A 19,844-nucleotide genomic window follows, 5' to 3' on the forward strand; every position below is an offset into this window, starting at 1 on the left:
CTGTCTGTCTGTCTGTCTGTTTATATCTATCTGTCTGTCTGTTTATATTTATCTATCTGTCTATCTGTCTGTCTGTCTGTCAAACGAATCATCTATCTGTCTGTCTGTCAAATGAATCATCTGTCTGTCTGTCTGTATATCATGTATCTATTGGTCTGTCTGCCTGTCTGTCTGTTTGTCTCTCTGTCTGTCTGTGTGTAAAAAATTGTTTTTTAAAGAATTAATCAAAATAGATTTACACATTTTTTAATGTCTTTAATTACTTATTACTACTTTTACTACTAAATTTGCCAGAATGACTTCTGCTCCGAGAACTGTCTGTCTGTCTGTCTGTCTGTCTATCTGTCCATCCATCATACTGTACATACATACAGCTTCATGTTCCATTCTTCACTGCTTTAAGAACCGCCAATACACAGTGTAGTTCAATTAGTACATCTAAAATCTTCTCTTTTTTATCACTTAGTTTTTCTTTTCTGTCTACTGGTGCTCCCGATGTCGTACAATTTACTGTAACCCTCTCTCTCTCTCTCTCTCTCTCTCTCTCTCTCTCTCTCTCTCTCTCTCTGTTCCACCTTTGATGCATATTTTCCACTCTGTGTATACGTCTCGCTGTAGTCAGCACAATATTGTGCATGTAAGACTCGTGGGAGCGTGACTTTAGCAGGAAAACATTTTTATCTGTAATACACACACATTTGCTCACTGAAACCCACACGTGTTGCAAACGCACAGATGCAGATGCACATTTACAAAATTCTTTACAAAGCTCCTACCATTTCATTTATCTTAAGAGTTATTCCCATTTGTGTGTGTGTGTGTTTAAAGACCGTTACTGTGTGTCCTCTTTTTTGAACAGGGACAAAAAGGCCATCCAGGTCCACCAGGCCTCCCCGGGGAACCAGTGAGTATTACAGACACACAAACACTCACACAAACACACAAACACACACACTGTTGCTATGAGCTGCCTACACGTCCCACGCACTCTTTAAACAGGTGATTTTTGTCCCCTGCACTTTTCCGAGGTAAACCATACTGTGTACAAATGGTGGATTTGTGTACAGCATTCTTTTCGGTTTGTTACTTGATTGAGTGACCATCCAGCCAATCACAGGTGATTGTTACTTACGTAATAGGCCGTCAGTCAGACAGTCTAATCAACGAGGCTCCGTTCATTTCTACAAAGTTGCTTTCAATAATGCTCATTTAATCAGGTTTTTTTTAAGCTGCATTCATTTTGATCGAAATGAATAATCTAGAGATGAGGAACACACAAATGAGAGTTATTGATCGGCAGCATTACGTGAAATGCACTGCAGAGAAAAAGCAAAGGACAATCCTTTTAAGCTCACATTGTAAGTGGAGTTTATATCAGCACGTCAGTCTCCATTAAATTATGCTTTTAATATTATGTTTGTGATGCAATAGTTTGATCTGTTTTTGCTAGTTAAACAGATTACTAGATCTGTGTTAAATATGCAAAACTATTTTTAATATCAGCTCCTGTTTTTTTACATGTGCTAAAAAGATCTGCTGTGTTCTTAGAACACTTGTGCATTTTACTGAAGTGATCAGATATGTAGACACGCTTTTTTTATACATGAAAATGTATGGAGGTTATTGAAACTCATTATAATTATTATAAGACTATTGTTGTTGACTTTTGATAAAAGTCATGCTCAGCAGCTCACAAATTGTAGGGGAAATGATAGATTTGCTTTGTTCTTATAATGCTTAAAACCTCTACTGAAGTCTCTTTGTAGGTCTGCATACATACACATTTGATCGTTGATTCAGTGACTAACTCATTTCACACTGGGTCTGCAACTAATGATTATTTTTATAATCGATTAATCTAATGATTATTAGAATGATTATTCGACTATACTGCAATAATTGCGACAATTAATCATTAGCTCTTAACCGATTATTCTGCTTGTGTCCCGACTTAAGAAGTTGTATTAAATGTGCTTACTAACAATAAAGAGGAAACAAATCATCTTTTAAAAATACCTCTAAAAGTCATTCACTGAATTAAAGGGGGGAAAAAAATAATTTTTATTACATTTAATCCAGTAAAGAAATTAACTGCAAAAAAATGTAAATGGTCTAAAAATCTTTAAAACAAGATACATTTAATTGAGAAGCAACATATAAGATATTTAGACTTGCTTTAAGAGAATGCATCTTAAATAAACATCAAGTGTATTTTGTATTTAAGTGTATTTGTTCACTTGGTTATACTTCTGCGAGTACAGTAAAGACAAAATATACTTGTATTCAAGATTTATTCTCTAAACATCTGATATGTTGCTTCTCAGGTGAATGCATCTTTTTTTAAAGGATTTTTAGATATTTTTAAATATTTGTATTTTTTATATTATTTTCAACATTCTCAGAAAACCACTTTTTCTTCTGCAGTAAAGCTGCTAAAAACATGTACGTTGTTTTAAAAGTGTTTTACATATTTATATTGGAAAACAAGCCAAAACAAAAACATATCAATTGTATTTTGTTGCCGTGTATAGTGGGGGTGAAGACTTCCTCTCTCACTTTTCTGTTCACTTCAGTCCATCTTTAACTCACAAAAAAACAAACTCTCTCTTATTAATGAAGCTGCATATTGCCAATTTCCTTTATGATAAGAAATTCACAGTGAAACATATATTATTATTCAATAAGTCGAGAGCAATCATGTTATAATCTAGCTGCATTAAGCGTGTGCTCGAGGGACGAGCGTCCCGCCACAGAGTGTTCATCAGCCGGGTGCAGTTTCAATCTCTCCCACTTTGATCGGGACATTTGTGCAACTCATAGAAGAGGTGCTGACCACACTGGAAAATACCAGTTTCGGAGTTTGTAGTTATTTACATGATCTGCTTATCCACAACGAGAGTGCTTCTGTATTTACTTATTTGGTATTTTTGTATAATTCCCTCATACTTTGCGATCTACAACATCTAAAGCTGTTCGTAAAGTTTAGAGTGCATCTGGAATGTGATCTGTGTAATTCTTCCTCTCCTGAGTCAGGTGCGAGTGCTGCTCTCATCATTAGAGTTTAAGGTGATGACTGCTACGCCCCTGCTCTGACGGAAGGTCTATTTACGTAAAATGAGTAAAGAGTGCAGTCACATATTTATTTGCACATGTATTTTACTACGAGTATTCCAAATGGACTCCCGGACTATATTCTCTTTTTATAATGCCTAGATTAATGCCTGGATAATATAACACCAAGTACAGTGATACAAATACACGTGGAATAATGTACATTAAGAATAACAGTAGACTATAGTATAGACTTTCAAAAGCAAACCGGGTTTATCTTTGCAGTACAAAGTGTTCATGAACTGCAACTATTTATAGTTAGGTATATAATTTTTAGGGTGTGTACCAGCTGCTCGTCCAATGCCAGTGTTTGCCAGTTGATTAGCGCCAACAATGTGCTGGATCGAACAGCTGCAGCGGGAAATGGCAAAAATAAATGTTCCCAATTGGTCAGTCAGTTTTCATCGCAGTCTGAAGAAAAAAAAATTGGACCACACTCTGATAAAAAAAAACTTTGGATTGTCGACGAATTATTTGTCAGACTTGGTAATAGTGCCGTCGGAATCCATAGTTCTCGTTAAAAAGAGTAACATTCTCAGTCACCATTCACTCTCATTGTATGGAAAATGACTTGAGACTATCATACTGTCTAACATGTGGGTGGGTAAATGACGGAATTTTCAATTTGGGCTGAACTGTCCCTTTAAATCACCAGTCAATTCATTCATTTACATTTAAAGAAAAACTCTTTGAGAGCCCAGTTGGTTATTTTAATCTGAACTGTCCTTAAAAGTCAAAAGTTTAGTTAGAGTGCATACAAAGGCATATCTAGATGGAAAAAATATTGCTCAAAGTTTGCTCTTTCACTCTTTTGAAAGCAGACTTACTGTAAAGGTAAAGTGTGTAATTTCCATACCACTAATGTCACCAAACGAAGAATAATGACTGTTTTCCAACACATTTCAGAACACATCCCCTGTCTTCCATTGGTAGAAAAAACAAATAGTCCGGCACCAAAGTCACACCATTGGGTAAATGAATGTTGCTATGCTGGACTGGTCAGGATACCCAAATAGCAGAATTTCTTTTTGATTATGCAACAGAGTCACAGTGTTTATACTTTTCTGGGAAATCTTGGTGGATTAAAAAAAAAACTGAATTGCTGACCATATTGTGTCTGAAATGTCAGTGACCTGATATTAACCTGATGTTCCTTTTCTGTCACTCACTCAACGTTGTGTCGATGAAGTGACACTAGGAAGTCACTCTTGGGAGCCGGAGATACCTCTGATCTTTGATAAAAGGGCAATGGGAATTGGCGAGTGGTATTTGCATGCCACTCCCCTGAACATATGGGTATAAAGGAACTGGCGTGCAAATCGCTCATTCAGATTTTCTCTTTGGAGCTGAGCGGTCGCTATTCATTGAGCTGAATTCCCACGGCTTCCATTCACTTCTGCTGGATTCTGATTGCGCATTACAACGGCTTCTCCCCCATCTGCTCTCGTGCACTGCAGAGCTCGCCCCTGTGCGTTTCTGCAGAACAAACTAAAAGAGTATAAATCCTAAAAGAGTATATTCTAAAAGAGTACACACGGAAACGTCTTTTTAAAGATGCCTTTTCATCTGTGTGTTATTCCTGGTTGCGGTCGTTATCTCTCGCCTTCTGATGGCCGTGATCTCTGTCTTTCATGCCTGGGCGCCACTCACGCGGAAACATCGTTTGTTGATGGGTCATGTTCTCACTGTGAGAACATGACCATGACAAAGTTGTGGTCACAGCTTGCCTTCGTAAAAAATCCCCACAGACTTCCCAATCCCCAGCACGCTTGTTTGCCCTGATCGGGTTTCCAAAAGAGTCTGCCGGCTCATCTCAGGGAGAGTTCGACCTCTTGTTCGGGGCCCGCGAAGGTGATGAGTTCTCGAGTGCAGCATCGGAGAGCAGGCTCATCCAGTCAGATGCGGAAACCTCGGCAGGGCTTCCCCTTCGGGTGTGGTCACCCAGTCACAGGCTGACGCGGAACTGATGAATATGCTTTCTCAGGCAGCCGCGAGAGTCAGGCTAGAGTGGAACCCTCCGCTCTCCCCTGAACCCTCGCGGCTCGATGATTGGTCTCTGGGCCCGTGGCGCCGCTCACAGCCATGCCCCGCCCCAGTTTCTTTCTTCCGGGAAGTGCATGAGGATCTGACAAGATCCTGGACGGCACCTTTACTACCCGGTCCCGATCTTTCGGCTCAACCACCCTCTCTACCCTCGATGGTGGAGCGGCCAAGGGGTACTTGGCGATGCCCCCAGTGGATAAGGCGCTCGTGGTGCACTTATGCCTGCAGAGCGCCACCACTTGGCGCAGACACCCGAAGCACCTGTCTTGCGCCTGTAGGTTTATGTCGTCCGTGACGGTGAAATCCTATGTTGCCACTGGACAAGCCACCTCCACCCTGCACGCCCTGGGCTCTCTCCTGCATGTCCACCAAGCCAAGGCGCTAAAAGAACTGCGTGAGGGTAGTTCTGCCCCAGGATCCGTGCTTTCCTTCCTGCAGGAGAGGTTGGAGGGATGGCTGTCCCCCTCCACCTTGAAAGTGTATGTAGCCACAATAGCAGCACACCATGACACAGTGGACGGTAAGTCCTTAGGGAAGCATGATCTAATCATCAGGCTCCTGAGAGGTGCCAGGAGGTTGAATCCCTCCAGACCGTGCCTCGTTCCCTCATGGGACCTCTCTGTAGTCCTTCAAGGTCTATGGGGAGCCCTCTTTCAGCCTTTGGAGTCAGCTGAGCTTAAGGCGCTCTCTTTAAAGACTGCCCTCCTGACTGCGCTCACTTCCATCAAAAGGGTAGAAGAACTGCAAGCGTTCTCTGTCAGCGAAATGTGCCTGGATTTTGGTCCGAGCTACTCTCACGTGATCTTGAGACCCCGACCAGTCTATGTGCCAATGGTTCCTACGACCCCATTTAGGGATCAGGTGGTTAACCTGCAAGCACTGCCCCAGGAGGATGCACACCCAGCCTTGACGTTGCTGTGCCGGTGCGCACCTTACGCATCTATTTGGATCGCACGCAGAGCTATAGAGTCTCTGAGGAGCTCTTTGTCTGCTTTGGTGGACAGCGGAAAAGAAGCGCTGTCTCCAAGCAGAGGATCACCCACTGGGTCAATGATGCCATAGCGATGGCATATTATGCCCAAAACGTGCTGCCCCTCACAGGGCTACGAGCCCAATCTACCAGGAGTTTGGTGGCCTCCTGGGTCTTGACCAGTGGCGCCTCTCTAACAGACATTTTCAGAGCAGCAGGTTGGGCAACACCCAACACCTTTGCGAGGTTCTACAATCTCCAGGGGGAGCTGGTTTTGTCCCGTGACTTGGCAGGAATGAACAGGTAAGTCCGAGACAGTTGGCCGGGTGAATCACTTGCGCATAGCGTCTTTCACCTCTCCTGAGCTGAAGACGTGCACTGTTGACTCCCATTAGTGTTCACAAAATGTGTTCCCTGGTTGACTTCCTCCTAGCCCTGTGGCTGACTAGTTTGCGGAGAAACTCGCTACCAATTTCCTTCCGAAACAGCACAATCTCTATATTTGTCCACCGGTGTATGTAAAAGTATATTCATTTAAGTATAATTGTCTGAAATGTCAGTTACCCGATATTAACTTTTCATGTAAAATATTTATATATTATAAAAAAAAGTATATTTTAGTTGTATATTATATTAGAGTAACAGAGTAGAGGTGAAAAACAGCTTGGCAATATAAATAAATAGTTTAATAATAACCAAAAAGAACAAACAAATGCAGGGCAGCTGCCTAATTCTCTCTCTCTCGAACTGCCGCCTCCGGTCACCTTTATCCGTCTCGGTCTTGATCAGCCTGATTAGGGGCCAGGTGTTTAGCATCACGGCCCAGCCCCACCCTCCGCCCTTCCATATTTATATGATATTATTATTATATTATATGATATTAATATTATATTTAGGTAACATCACATGCAATTTTGCTGTTGGTCTGAATATTTGCATGGCTGTAATTACCTGCGCTCTCAGTATTCAGTCCAGCAGCACTCTTGGTCATGTAATATTGCTTCAAATTACTTTATACAATTAGGAAAGCCAATGATTTTCTCTCTTTCTCTCTTCAGGGTGAACAGGGTCCTGTTGGGAGTGCTGGAGCCAAAGGCTATCCTGGCAGGCAGGTGCAGTAGATCTTGCTCTGCTGTGGAGAGTTATTCGTGTTTGTGTGTGTGAGAGAGAGAGCCTGTTTATGGATTTGTGTGAACTGGATGTTTTTCTTTGTATTTCATTGACTGTTTACAAAAAACATGCAATTAATTTCACAACACGATGCGCTGGCATACATACTGGCTTTTATTCAGTATAGCTGGGGGGCCACAGTAATTGGAAATCACAATGTTCCATTGTTGGAAAGGATGTTGCCACGAGAGTTGACAACTTGGTAGTGCACTGTTTTGACAAACTCTGATTGTTTTCACTGATGAAGCTTTGGAACTAATCAGCGTAAAACTAAATCCATCCAGAACCACAAGTCCACATCGTTCCACATCTTGGGCTCATAAAAGTTGCTTGTGATAAACTGTATGAAATTCTTACACAGCTTTTTATAATATTCAAATCTGATTGGTCAGACGTGACATTCTACTGTCAAACATTTTTTTACATTGACCAGTCATCCGTACATTTGATTATTATCCCAGGCAACTGATTTCCTACATAGCTACGTCTTTTGAATCACTCACATAAAGCCATTTTAGCCAAATCAATATTCCATATTCTTGTATTGATTTATTTGCTAAGTAGCCATGTAATAAGCACGATAATGTACAGTCAGACGGTCATTAGCCCGGTTACACATGCAACCAGGTAAAGTACAGGAAAATTGTTTGGTTGCCTTTACAGGTAAATGTTCCAACTGTGCTGTTCACACGTACCATCAATAAGGACTGTTTAGAGTGTCTGAGGAGATGATACAACTTTGCATTTCCAGAGCAAATTTACCAGTATTTTCAAATGGGTCGTGTTCACACATGACCTGTAAACTGGAAATTGTTGGTAATTTTCTGAAAAAAGCTGTATTTGTGAATGCCTGTTTAGGCTATTATCACAATATAAAGAACCCTCTGCTTTAAATTGGGTTTTATTTTGCAGTAAGGACCGTCTGACTTCACATTATTGCTTAAAATGGACGCCTTTTTTTAAAACCGTATTAAGAGTGGAAAGTTAAATTTGTTTATGTTTGTGCATTAGCATCATTGCCATGTTCTACAAATCCACCTAAAAATGTATGTTACAATACAGGGCACTTTTGTGGCTCTGTTTGTGTATATATATACATAAATACAGTACTGTGCAAAAGTTTTAGGCACTTGTCTTCAAAAATAATTACATAAATAGTTTTCATTTCATTTATCAATTAACATCATAAAAAGTACAGTAAACATAAAAAAAAAGCTAAATCAATATTTGCCGTGACCACCTTTGCCTTCAAAACAGCACCAATTCTCTTAGGTACACCTGGACACAGTTATTCTTGGTTGTTGGCAGATAGGATGTTCCAAGCTTCTTGGAGAATTCGCCAGTTTCTCTATCTATTTAGGCTGTCTCAGTTGTTTTTATCTCTTCACGTAATCCCACTCAATGTTCAGGGGCTGTGTGGGGGTCATCCAGTCTGTTGCAGGGTTTCCTGTTCTTCTATTCTATTCTATTTGCAAAAGGAACATTTGGAAGTCTAAAAGGTGTATTTTCTATTGACATGCTAAAGCTGAAAATATAAATAACCATCTTAAGACAAAGGTTTTTGTGAAGTGTCTTATTTGCCAAAGACTTTTGCACAGCACTGTTTACATCATACTCAGAGGTGGACTGGGAAGAGAAATCAGCCTGGGATTTTACAATTGAAATTATTATATATATTATGTAAGTCAGTAAGAAAAAACTATTTAATTCCTGTTTGTATCAATTCACAAACTGGAGGCCCATTACATTAATGTGTGTTGATTGTAAATTTCTAATCCTATTACTGAAATTTTTCATTCTGTTTTCTCTTTTCCAGGGTTTACCTGGACCAATAGGGCCTCTTGGGTCGAAAGGTGCTCGGGTGTGTACACATCTTCCTATTTCTTCCTGTTTTATGTAGGATTGCAACTACCAACAGTCATTGGGAGCTTGGAGCTCTCTAAGCAGTCGCTAATGATTCTGGTATTTGTGGTCCTCTTATAATTCAAACCGTGAAGGGATAGTTCACCTAAAATTTAAATTCCGTCATCATTGGCTAACCCTCATGTTGTTCCAAACACGTATGACTTTTATCTGTGAACCAAAAATGGATGTATTAGGCATAATGACAGTCTCAGACACCATTCACTTTCATTGCTTTTTTTTTCCCATACAATGAAAGTGAATGGTGACTGAGGCAAACATTCTGCTCTCCTTTTATGTTCAGCAGGTCACACAGATTTGGAAGAACATGAGGGTGATTCAAAAATGACAACATTTTCACTTTTTGTGGAACTATCCCTTTAAAGTCAAGTGATTAGACTCCATAAGAGAGATTTTACTACAGTATGAGAACTCTCCCTCTTTTCAGTTTTTTCCTTCTTTTATTTATTTATTTATTTATATTTTTTATAAATAGTCAACAGAGACTTAACCATAACAAATTTGCTGCTGACAGCTGCTCAAGCCATAAAATTGTGTTTTAGCATCCTCTGGTCTTATTAACATGTTCACTTAAAATAATTGAATTCATAAATTCATGAATTACCTTGTTTTTTATTTTCTTTGCAAAAACAATGTTTATCCTCACTGCACCGTATATGTATCATGCATATCACACACGCACACATACTCTTAAACACACACACATACACACACACACACACATACCTTAACTATTGTGTTTGTAGGCGAGCTTTATTAAAGGCTCTTTATCAGACAAAACTCCGCCCCCACTGGCTGGAATTTCCTGTTTAAAATCAGACTGAGGCCTTGTTGTCTTTGAATGCCACACACACATTCACATACATGCATGTGTCTTCAAATGCACATTTGTATTACAACATGTAAAGCATGCGTGAGTGAGAAATTCCAGAAAAGTAACTTTCCAAAATGGGGGCATGCCAATTCAGAAATCATTGCATAAGCAAACTGGTATTGCTCAAAATTACATTTAATAATAATAATAAAAAATAATAGCTATAAAGCTTGGCAGAAATTACTACTCATTTAGCTAGTTTATGAGCAGGCTTGCATGATGTAATTTTCCATATATTTCTGTAGCAGTATTAGAATGATAAAATAAATAAAAGCATCAATCACACATCTAATGTGCATCTTTGACTCTTCATTGTGTTGTATTAGCTCTAAAAAAAGCTTTCTATGTTTCTGCAGGAGTAAATAAGATCAAATCACAAAATCATATTACTAACAAAACCAATAAGTAGGAACTATCCTGGAGGACTTCATGGCAGTATTATCTCGTCTTGTGCTGTTTTTGTTGCATGTGTGTATAAGCGAATTTTTTACTTTTGTTATCATTATATCATGTATTTCTTTGTATCTGTTGTTTGTGTGTCATCGTTTGTTCCCTGAAGCGAGCGTATGTGCCCTTGGACTACATTGTGGAGGCCAGCACCATGCAGTCCATGGGCATATACACTTACCTCATGGCCTGCATCAACATGAAGACGTCCATTCATCCATCCCAGCACCTCTTCATTCATCTGTACATCCTTGTGTTTGGATTATACTGTGGACGTCTGCCATTGGATGCCAATGATTGTATAGACTACTGTCTTAAAGCCTTAAGAGTTACAAAGATTACCTCATCCAGAAGAAAGGTTGCTCTTTCATATCTCAGGCGACTTAATAGATTTCTTAGAAAGATAAAAATACATAACTGTTGATATAAGGGGCTGTTAAAACTGAACTAATTTTTTGTGTCCAATCGTGCTGTTTTTCTATTGTTTTACTACATAAACATGTGCTAGACAGATGCCTTTGACCGCAACTCACTTTTTTTTCTTTCACTGTCTTGCACAGGAGCTCCACATCATGTCGGGTTAAACAGAACTTCAATTTAGTAAATGTGTCTTAAGACACCTGCATTCTGTTTCTATTTTTTGTTCTTAACGTTTGGTCTCAACAGTGACTAAAGGCCTGGATATACTTACGTTCCAGATCGGATCACACCATGTCAACCACGTTACCTTTCGAAGTATATTCTTCTGACCGCGATTGAATGTGAACACGTTCGACTCATGCCCATTTAAACTGCTTTTTGATACTCTATCAACAGTTAACTGCTGGTGCATGCGCAAATATGAGAGTACTGTGTTATTTTTCTCAGGAAAAACATCTGAAAATCAGGAGACTTCCTGCCAAGTCCCTATTTGCTATCTCATTTCTGTCTTGGAGAAACAATTGAGGTATTAAAGAGCTCTCATTGTTTTTATTTCTCCCACTTTACAGGGTTTCATTGGAATCCCTGGACTTTTTGGTTTACCTGGACCTGATGGTGAGAGAGTGAGTATGAAGGTCATACTATGATATCATGTGTGACTTCCATTATTACATTGCTTTACAAGCAGTCATGTGATCACAAACTGCTGTTATGTAATGAAGCTAATATAGTTCACATGAATAAGTTAAAGACACACACACACACACACACACACACACACACACAAATACTTCATTAATGTAGTCACACCACTGATATGACCCATATGACATGAGTTACAGTGTTTGCTGAATCAAGCATGACTGTTACTACACTGGCGGCCAAAAGTTTGGAATACCGTAATTTCCGGACTATTGAGTGCACCTGAATATAAGCCGCACCCACTGATTTTTAAATAAAATATTATTTTGAACATAAATAAGCCGCACCTGTCTATAAGCCGCAGGTGCTTACCGATACATTGAAACAAATGAACTTTACTCAGGCTTGTAACAAAAATAAATAGGCTTTAACGAAACACGGTGTGGCAGCGGGCGTGGTCAAGCGCCGTCCGAGAGAAAAGCGGTAAGGCGCTTACACCTGAGCTAAATTATGTCTAACACCGGTGTCTAATTTCAGTAAGCATGGGGAGAGCGGCATAAAAGGCAGCAGCCACAGCGCTGAGAGAGTGACACACGTCAGTCTAGTGTTGGCGCATAGAAGAATTGAGAAACTTTATAAAATTGATTGTAAACATTGCTGTGGCCATTAAAAGCCTTACCTGGAACGTCAAGTGCCCTGCTGAAAACTGTCACATTGGTGCCCGTGTGACAGTTTTCCCAAGAAGGACACGTGAAGCAGGGCACTTGAAATTAGACACCGGTGTTAGACATAATTTAAGCGCAGGTGTAAGCACCCTTACCGCTTTTCTCTCCCGGACGGGCGCCTGACCACGCCCCCGCTGCCACACACGGCTTGTAATAAAACATTTGCAGTAAACAGTAGCCTACCAAGAAAGTCATTGGTCACTATCTTCCTCGTCCTGTGCACTGAAACCACTGAAGTCATCTCCTTCGGTGTCGGAGTTGAATAGCCTCAGGTTTTGTCTTTTTGCACTGAGTCAATTCCTCACGCTGCTGTTTCCAGCGTCTTATCATCGACTCATTAAGACCAAGCTCCCGTGCAGCAGCTCTATTTCCTTTTCCACAGCCAGATCACTCGCCTTCAACTTGAAAGCAGCATCATATGCGTTTCTCCATGTCTTTGCCATGGTGAGGGTGACAAAATTACTACCGTAATCAGAATGATGGGAAGTTTGAGCCGCTCGATTTAATCTAAACAGTAAACAAAAAAAGTTGTTTTGACCTTAACCCGTTCGGCAATTTCATTGGTCTAATGAAAGCTTCACGCCGCCAAAAAACTGAGCACGTCACAGAATGTTTTTTTTTTTTATTATTATTTTTTATAAAACTTGAAAGCGGGAAAAATCCATATATTAGCCGCGTCATTGTATAAGCCGCGAGGTTCAAAGCGTGGGAAAAAAGTTGCGGCTTATAGTCCGGAAATTACGGTAATGTACATATTTTGGTCTTATGGAAAGAAATTGGTACTTTTATTCACCAAAGTGGCATTTAACTGATCACAATGTATGTCAGAACATTAATAACGTGAAAAATTACTATTAAAATTTGAAAAATATGTCAGAACTTCTAAAACTACTTAAAAGAGTTCTCATCAAAAAATCCTCCATGTGCAACAATGATATCTTTGCAGATCCTTGTTATTCTAGCTGTCAAATTGTCCAGATACTCGGGTGACATGTCACCCCACACTTCCTGTAGCACTTGCCAGAGATGTGTCTGTCTTGTCGGGCACTTCTCACACACTTTACAGTCTAGCTGATCCCACAAATGCTCAATGGGGTTAAGATCCATAACACTCTTTTCCAATTATCTGTTGTCCAATGTCTCTGTTTCTTTGCCCACTCGAACCTTTTCTTTTTGTTTGTCTGTTTCAAAAGTGGCTTTTTCTTTGCAATTCTTCCCATAATTCCTCCTGAGTCTTCTCTTTACTGTTGTACATGAAACTGGTGTTGAGCGGGTAGAATTCAATGAAGCTGTCAGCGGAGGACATGTGAGACGTCTATTTCTCAAACTAGAGACTCTGATGTACTTATCCTCTTGTTTAGCTGTACATCTGATCTTCACATCTCTTTCTGTGCTTGTTAGAGACAGTTGTCCTTTTTTTTGTGGCAATTTCAAGCATTGTATATCCTTCATTCCTCAAAACAACGATTGACTGATGAGTTTCTAGAGAAAGCTGTTTCTATTTTGCCATTTTTTACCTAATATTGACAGTAAGACATGTCAGTCTATTGCATACTGTAGCAACTCAAAAACAAACACAAAGACAATGTTAAGCTTCATTTAACGAATCAAATATCTTTCAAATGTGTTTGTTATAATGGCAAGTGATTTTCTAGCACCAAATTAGCAATTTAGCATGATTACTCCAGGATAAGGTGTTGGAGTGATGCTGCTGTCTAGATTTGATCAAAAATGACTTTTTTCAAATAGTGATGGTGCTGTTTTTAACATCAGTAATGTCCTGACTATACTTTGTGATCAGCTGAATGCCACTTTGGTGAATTAAAGAACCAATTTTCTTCCGGAACAGCAAAATCTGTACATTATATCAAACTTTTGGCCACCAGTGTATATTGTTCATAATGTACTTAGGGTTAAGTATTAAAGTTTAGCAAGTAATTTGTCCTTTTTGTGCCATGGAGATGATTGATACTTAAAACTATGTGGCTTATTCAGGAGAGGTGTGCTTTAGAGCTCAACAGTCTGGTTCTGAATGTAAATATTTGATTAATTTGATTCCATTGGGGAATTGATTATTAATGATAACACCTACTTGTTAATTTGTATATGCTTATGTGGAGTCCAAGTTATTTGAACCTAATAAAAAAAAAGCTGAATTTATGCTTAATAACTACGCTACCCTTGATCCAGCAGGGAAAGATCCACCAATCACAGAGACTGCAAACTCACATAACTCACTGTGAATGATGCAACCGAGTCGATCTCCCTACATTCTGAAGCTACTATATTTGTATATATTTGAATGTATTGCAATAAATGTTAAACAAATTGTGTATACTTTTGAAAATGTAACATATTGAAATTCATAGTTTTATATTTTACTATTATTTTTAATTCGATTACGCAATATGCAATCCTTCATGGTATAGTAGTTCATTCCCTCACGAAAGATGTTAAGCACACAGTCTTGTTGTCACGACACACACACAAAAGGTTAGGATCCAAGTGCATTTATTAGGGTAATCCAAAATCCGTAGTCAGCCAGGCAAGAGTCAAAATCCATACAAAACAGTCCAAGAACAAGAAACAATGGGACAAGAACTAAAAGGTGCTGGTAACATTAAACAGACATTAAGCAAGGACTCAACAATTAACACAGAAAAAGACAGGGTATAAATAGACCAGTGCAAACAATGTGAGTGTTTGCAGACGACAGTCCAAGGGGGCACTGCAGACGACAGTCCAAGGGGGCACAAGGGGCAGACAGGCAGTACAAGGGGGCACAAAGGGCAGACAGGCGGCCACAGGGCCGGGGACTGGGTCAGGGGGACCGGGAGGAAGCCACATGATAGAGACAGGGTCAGGGGGCCTGGGAGGAGGCCACAGGTCGGGAACAGGGTCAGGAGGCCTGGGAGGAGGCCACAGGACAGGGACCGGGTCAGGAGGCCTGGGAGGAAGCCACAGGACTGGAACAGGGTCAGGAGGCCTGGGAGGAGGCCACAGGACTGGAACAGGGTCAGGAGGCCTGGGAGGAGGCCACAGGACTGGAACAGGGTCAGGAGGCCTGGGAGGAGGCCACAGGACCGGGACTGGGTCAGGGGACCTGGGAGGTGGCCACAGGGCAGGGAGGTGGCCACAGGGCAAGGATAGGTTCAGGAGGCCTGGGAGCCGGCCACAGGGCAAGGACAGGTTTGGGGGGCCTGGGAGGTGGCCGCAGGATAGGGACCTATCCGGGGGGCGGAGCCATAGAAGGTGTAGCCGGGGGAGGCCTTGGAGCCGTGGGGGGCGAAGAAGCCATAGGAGGCGGAGCTGAGGGAGGCTCTGGAGGCGGAGCCGTAGGAGGCTCGAAGAGAAGAGCCGTAGGACGCTCAGGAGGCGGAGCCCTAGAAAGCTCGGGGAGAATGGCCGTGGAAGGCTCGTGAGGCTCTGGGGGCGGAGCCCTAGGAGGCTCGAGAGGCGGAGCCGTGGAAGGCTCGAGAGGCTTGAGAGGCGGAGCCCTGGGAGGCTCGGGAGGAGGAGCCCTAGAAGACTTGAGAGACTGGAGAGGCGGAGCCCTAGGAGGCTCGGGAGGTGGAGCTCTGGAAAGCTCGGAAGGTGGAGCTCTGGAAGGCTCGGGAGGCAGAGCTCTGGAAGGCTCGGGAGGAGCTGACTCTTGGACGGGCACGACCACTGGCACTAGCTTTTGGACGGTCATGGCTACTGGCGCTGGCTCTTGGACGGTCATGGCTACTGGTGCTGGCTCTTGGACGGTCATGGCTACTGGCGCTGGCTCTTGGACGGTCATGGCTACTGGCGCTGGCTCTGGGACGGTCGAGGCTACTGGCGCTGGCTCTGGGACGGTCGAGGCTACTGGCGCTGGCTCTGGGACGGTCGAGGCTACAGGCGCTGGCTCTGGGACGGTCGAGGCTACAGGCGCTGGCTCTGGGACGGTCGAGGCTACAGGCGCTGGCTCTGGGACGGTCGAGGCTACAGGCGCTGGCTCTGGGACGGTCGAGGCTACAGGCGCTGGCTCGAGGCTACAGGCGCTGGCTCTGGGACGGTCGAGGCTACAGGCGCTGGCTCTGGGACGGTCGAGGCTACAGGCGCTGGCTCTGGGACGGTCGAGGCTACAGGCGCTGGCTCTGGGACGGTCGAGGCTACAGGCGCTGGAACAGACACCAGCTCAGGCATCGGCTCAGGCACAGGAACAGACACCGGCTCAGGCACAGGAACAGACACCGGCTCAGGCACAGGAACAGACACAGGCTCAGGCACAGGCTCAGGCACAGGCTCAGGCACAGGCTCAGGCACAGGCTCAGGCACAGGCTCGGGCACAGGCTCGGGCACAGGCTCAGGAACAGGAACAGACACCGGCTCCGCAGACGTGACGTGCTTGGCGGCGCTGGCAAGGCCAGGAATCTGAGTGGCACCGTCAGGTCGAGCCGCTTGGATGGCGCGGGCAGAGCAGGATGCTTGGGTGACGCCGTCAAGGCGAGCCGCTTGGGTGGCGCCGGCGGTGAAGAAGTCTCTGGGCTGGACGAAACCAGCGGTGAGGGCTCTGGGCTGGACGGAACCCGCGGAGAGGGCCTTGTGCTGGACGGAACCGGCGATGAGGGCTTTGTGCTGGACAGAACCCACGGTGATGGCATTGTGCTGGACGGAACCCGCGGCGATGGCCTTGTGCTGGACGGAATCAGCGATGAGGGCTTTGCGCTGGACGGAACCCGTGGCGAAGGTTTTGTGCTGGATGGAACCACGTGCACAGGAACCTGGCTGAAGGGTGACTGGACGGCAGACCGATGTTGGTGTCTCGCGACGATCATGTCCCCTCCATGGCCTCCACGATTCCCTGAGAATCTGACTAGACGGGTTCCCTCAAAGGATTGACGGCTGGATGCTATCCTCTCCTCTGTCCTCTGAGCACACAAAGCTGAAGGCCTGAAATAAGGTCATCTGAGGCTCTGACTCTCCTCCAGTGTTGGGGGAATGGACCCGGAACCCCGTACTGCTGGATCCAATCATGGTTGAGTCCTTCTGTCACGACACACACAAAAGGTTAGGATCCAAGTGCATTTATTAGGGTAATCCAAAATCCGTAGTCAGCCAGGCAAGAGTCAAAATCCATACAAAACAGTCCAAGTACAAGAAACAATGGGACAAGAACTAAAAGGTGCTGGTAACATTAAACAGACATTAAGCAAGGACTCAACAATTAACACAGAAACAGACAGGGTATAAATAGACCAGTGCAAACAATGTGAGTGTTTGCAGACGACAGTCCAAGGGGGCACTGCAGACGACAGTCCAAGGGGGCACAAGGGGCAGACAGGCAGTACAAGGGGGCACAAAGGGCAGACAGGCGGCCACAGGACGGGGACTGGGTCAGGGGGACCGGGAGGAAGCCACATGATAGAGACAGGGTCAGGGGGCCTGGGAGGAGGCCACAGGTCGGGAACAGGGTCAGGAGGCCTGGGAGGAGGCCACAGGACAGGGACCGGGTCAGGAGGCCTGGGAGGAAGCCACAGGACTGGAACAGGGTCAGGAGGCCTGGGAGGAGGCCACAGGACTGGAACAGGGTCAGGAGGCCTGGGAGGAGGCCACAGGACTGGAACAGGGTCAGGAGGCCTGGGAGGAGGCCACAGGACCGGGACTGGGTCAGGGGACCTGGGAGGTGGCCACAGGGCAGGGAGGTGGCCACAGGGCAAGGATAGGTTCAGGAGGCCTGGGAGCCGGCCACAGGGCAAGGACAGGTTTGGGGGGCCTGGGAGGTGGCCGCAGGATAGGGACCTATCCGGGGGGCGGAGCCATAGAAGGTGTAGCCGGGGGAGGCCTTGGAGCCGTGGGGGGCGAAGAAGCCATAGGAGGCGGAGCTGAGGGAGGCTCTGGAGGCGGAGCCGTAGGAGGCTCGAAGAGAAGAGCCGTAGGACGCTCAGGAGGCGGAGCCCTAGAAAGCTCGGGGAGAATGGCCGTGGAAGGCTCGTGAGGCTCTGGGGGCGGAGCCCTAGGAGGCTCGAGAGGCGGAGCCGTGGAAGGCTCGAGAGGCTTGAGAGGCGGAGCCCTGGGAGGCTCGGGAGGAGGAGCCCTAGAAGACTTGAGAGACTGGAGAGGCGGAGCCCTAGGAGGCTCGGGAGGTGGAGCTCTGGAAAGCTCGGAAGGTGGAGCTCTGGAAGGCTCGGGAGGCAGAGCTCTGGAAGGCTCGGGAGGAGCTGACTCTTGGACGGACACGACCACTGGCACTAGCTTTTGGACGGTCATGGCTACTGGCGCTGGCTCTTGGACGGTCATGGCTACTGGTGCTGGCTCTTGGACGGTCATGGCTACTGGCGCTGGCTCTTGGACGGTCATGGCTACTGGCGCTGGCTCTGGGACGGTCGAGGCTACTGGCGCTGGCTCTGGGACGGTCGAGGCTACTGGCGCTGGCTCTGGGACGGTCGAGGCTACAGGCGCTGGCTCTGGGACGGTCGAGGCTACAGGTGCTGGCTCTGGGACGGTCGAGGCTACAGGCGCTGGCTCTGGGACGGTCGAGGCTACAGGCGCTGGCTCTGGGACGGTCGAGGCTACAGGCGCTGGCTCAGGCTACAGGCGCTGGCTCTGGGACGGTCGAGGCTACAGGCGCTGGCTCTGGGACGGTCGAGGCTACAGGCGCTGGCTCTGGGACGGTCGAGGCTACAGGCGCTGGCTCTGGGACGGTCGAGGCTACAGGCGCTGGCTCTGGGACGGTCGAGGCTACAGGCGCTGGAACAGACACCAGCTCAGGCATCGGCTCAGGCACAGGAACAGACACCGGCTCAGGCACAGGAACAGACACCGGCTCAGGCACAGGAACAGACACAGGCTCAGGCACAGGCTCAGGCACAGGCTCAGGCACAGGCTCAGGCACAGGCTCAGGCACAGGCTCAGGCACAGGCTCGGGCACAGGCTCGGGCACAGGCTCAGGAACAGGAACAGACACCGGCTCCGCAGACGTGACGTGCTTGGGCGGCGCTGGCAAGGCCAGGAATCTGAGTGGCACCGTCAGGTCGAGCCGCTTGGATGGCGCGGGCAGAGCAGGATGCTTGGGTGACGCCGTCAAGGCGAGCCGCTTGGGTGGCGCCGGCGGTGAAGAAGTCTCTGGGCTGGACGAAACCAGCGGTGAGGGCTCTGGGCTGGACGGAACCCGCGGAGAGGGCCTTGTGCTGGACGGAACCGGCGATGAGGGCTTTGTGCTGGACAGAACCCACGGTGATGGCATTGTGCTGGACGGAACCCGCGGCGATGGCCTTGTGCTGGACGGAATCAGCGATGAGGGCTTTGCGCTGGACGGAACCCGTGGCGAAGGTTTTGTGCTGGATGGAACCACGTGCACAGGAACCTGGCTGAAGGGTGACTGGACGGCAGACCGATGTTGGTGTCTGCGACGATCATGTCCCCCTCCATGGCCTCCACGATTCCCTGAGAATCTGACTAGACGGGTTCCCTCAAAGGATTGATGGCTGGATGCTATCCTCTCCTCTGTCCTCTGAGCACACAAAGCGAAGGCCTGAAATAAGGTCATCTGAGG

At 45.4% G+C, this 19,844-nt stretch overlaps 1 protein-coding gene across 1 annotated transcript in view; it reads left to right on the forward strand.

The window, feature by feature from the left end:
* The window catches only part of LOC127627487 (collagen alpha-1(XXVII) chain A-like), a 91,699-nt gene that overhangs the window by 32,143 nt on the left and 39,712 nt on the right, over positions 1-19,844 (forward strand). The window contains exons 8-11 of the mRNA XM_052103884.1: positions 860-904; positions 7,183-7,236; positions 9,111-9,155; positions 11,528-11,581. Of these exons, the coding sequence (XP_051959844.1) occupies positions 860-904; positions 7,183-7,236; positions 9,111-9,155; positions 11,528-11,581 (198 nt within the window). The remainder of the gene's footprint in view (positions 1-859; positions 905-7,182; positions 7,237-9,110; positions 9,156-11,527; positions 11,582-19,844) is intronic.

This window comes from Xyrauchen texanus, chromosome 34 (assembly GCF_025860055.1).
Source record: "Xyrauchen texanus isolate HMW12.3.18 chromosome 34, RBS_HiC_50CHRs, whole genome shotgun sequence".
In the NCBI taxonomy this organism is placed as follows: Eukaryota; Metazoa; Chordata; class Actinopteri; order Cypriniformes; family Catostomidae; genus Xyrauchen; species Xyrauchen texanus.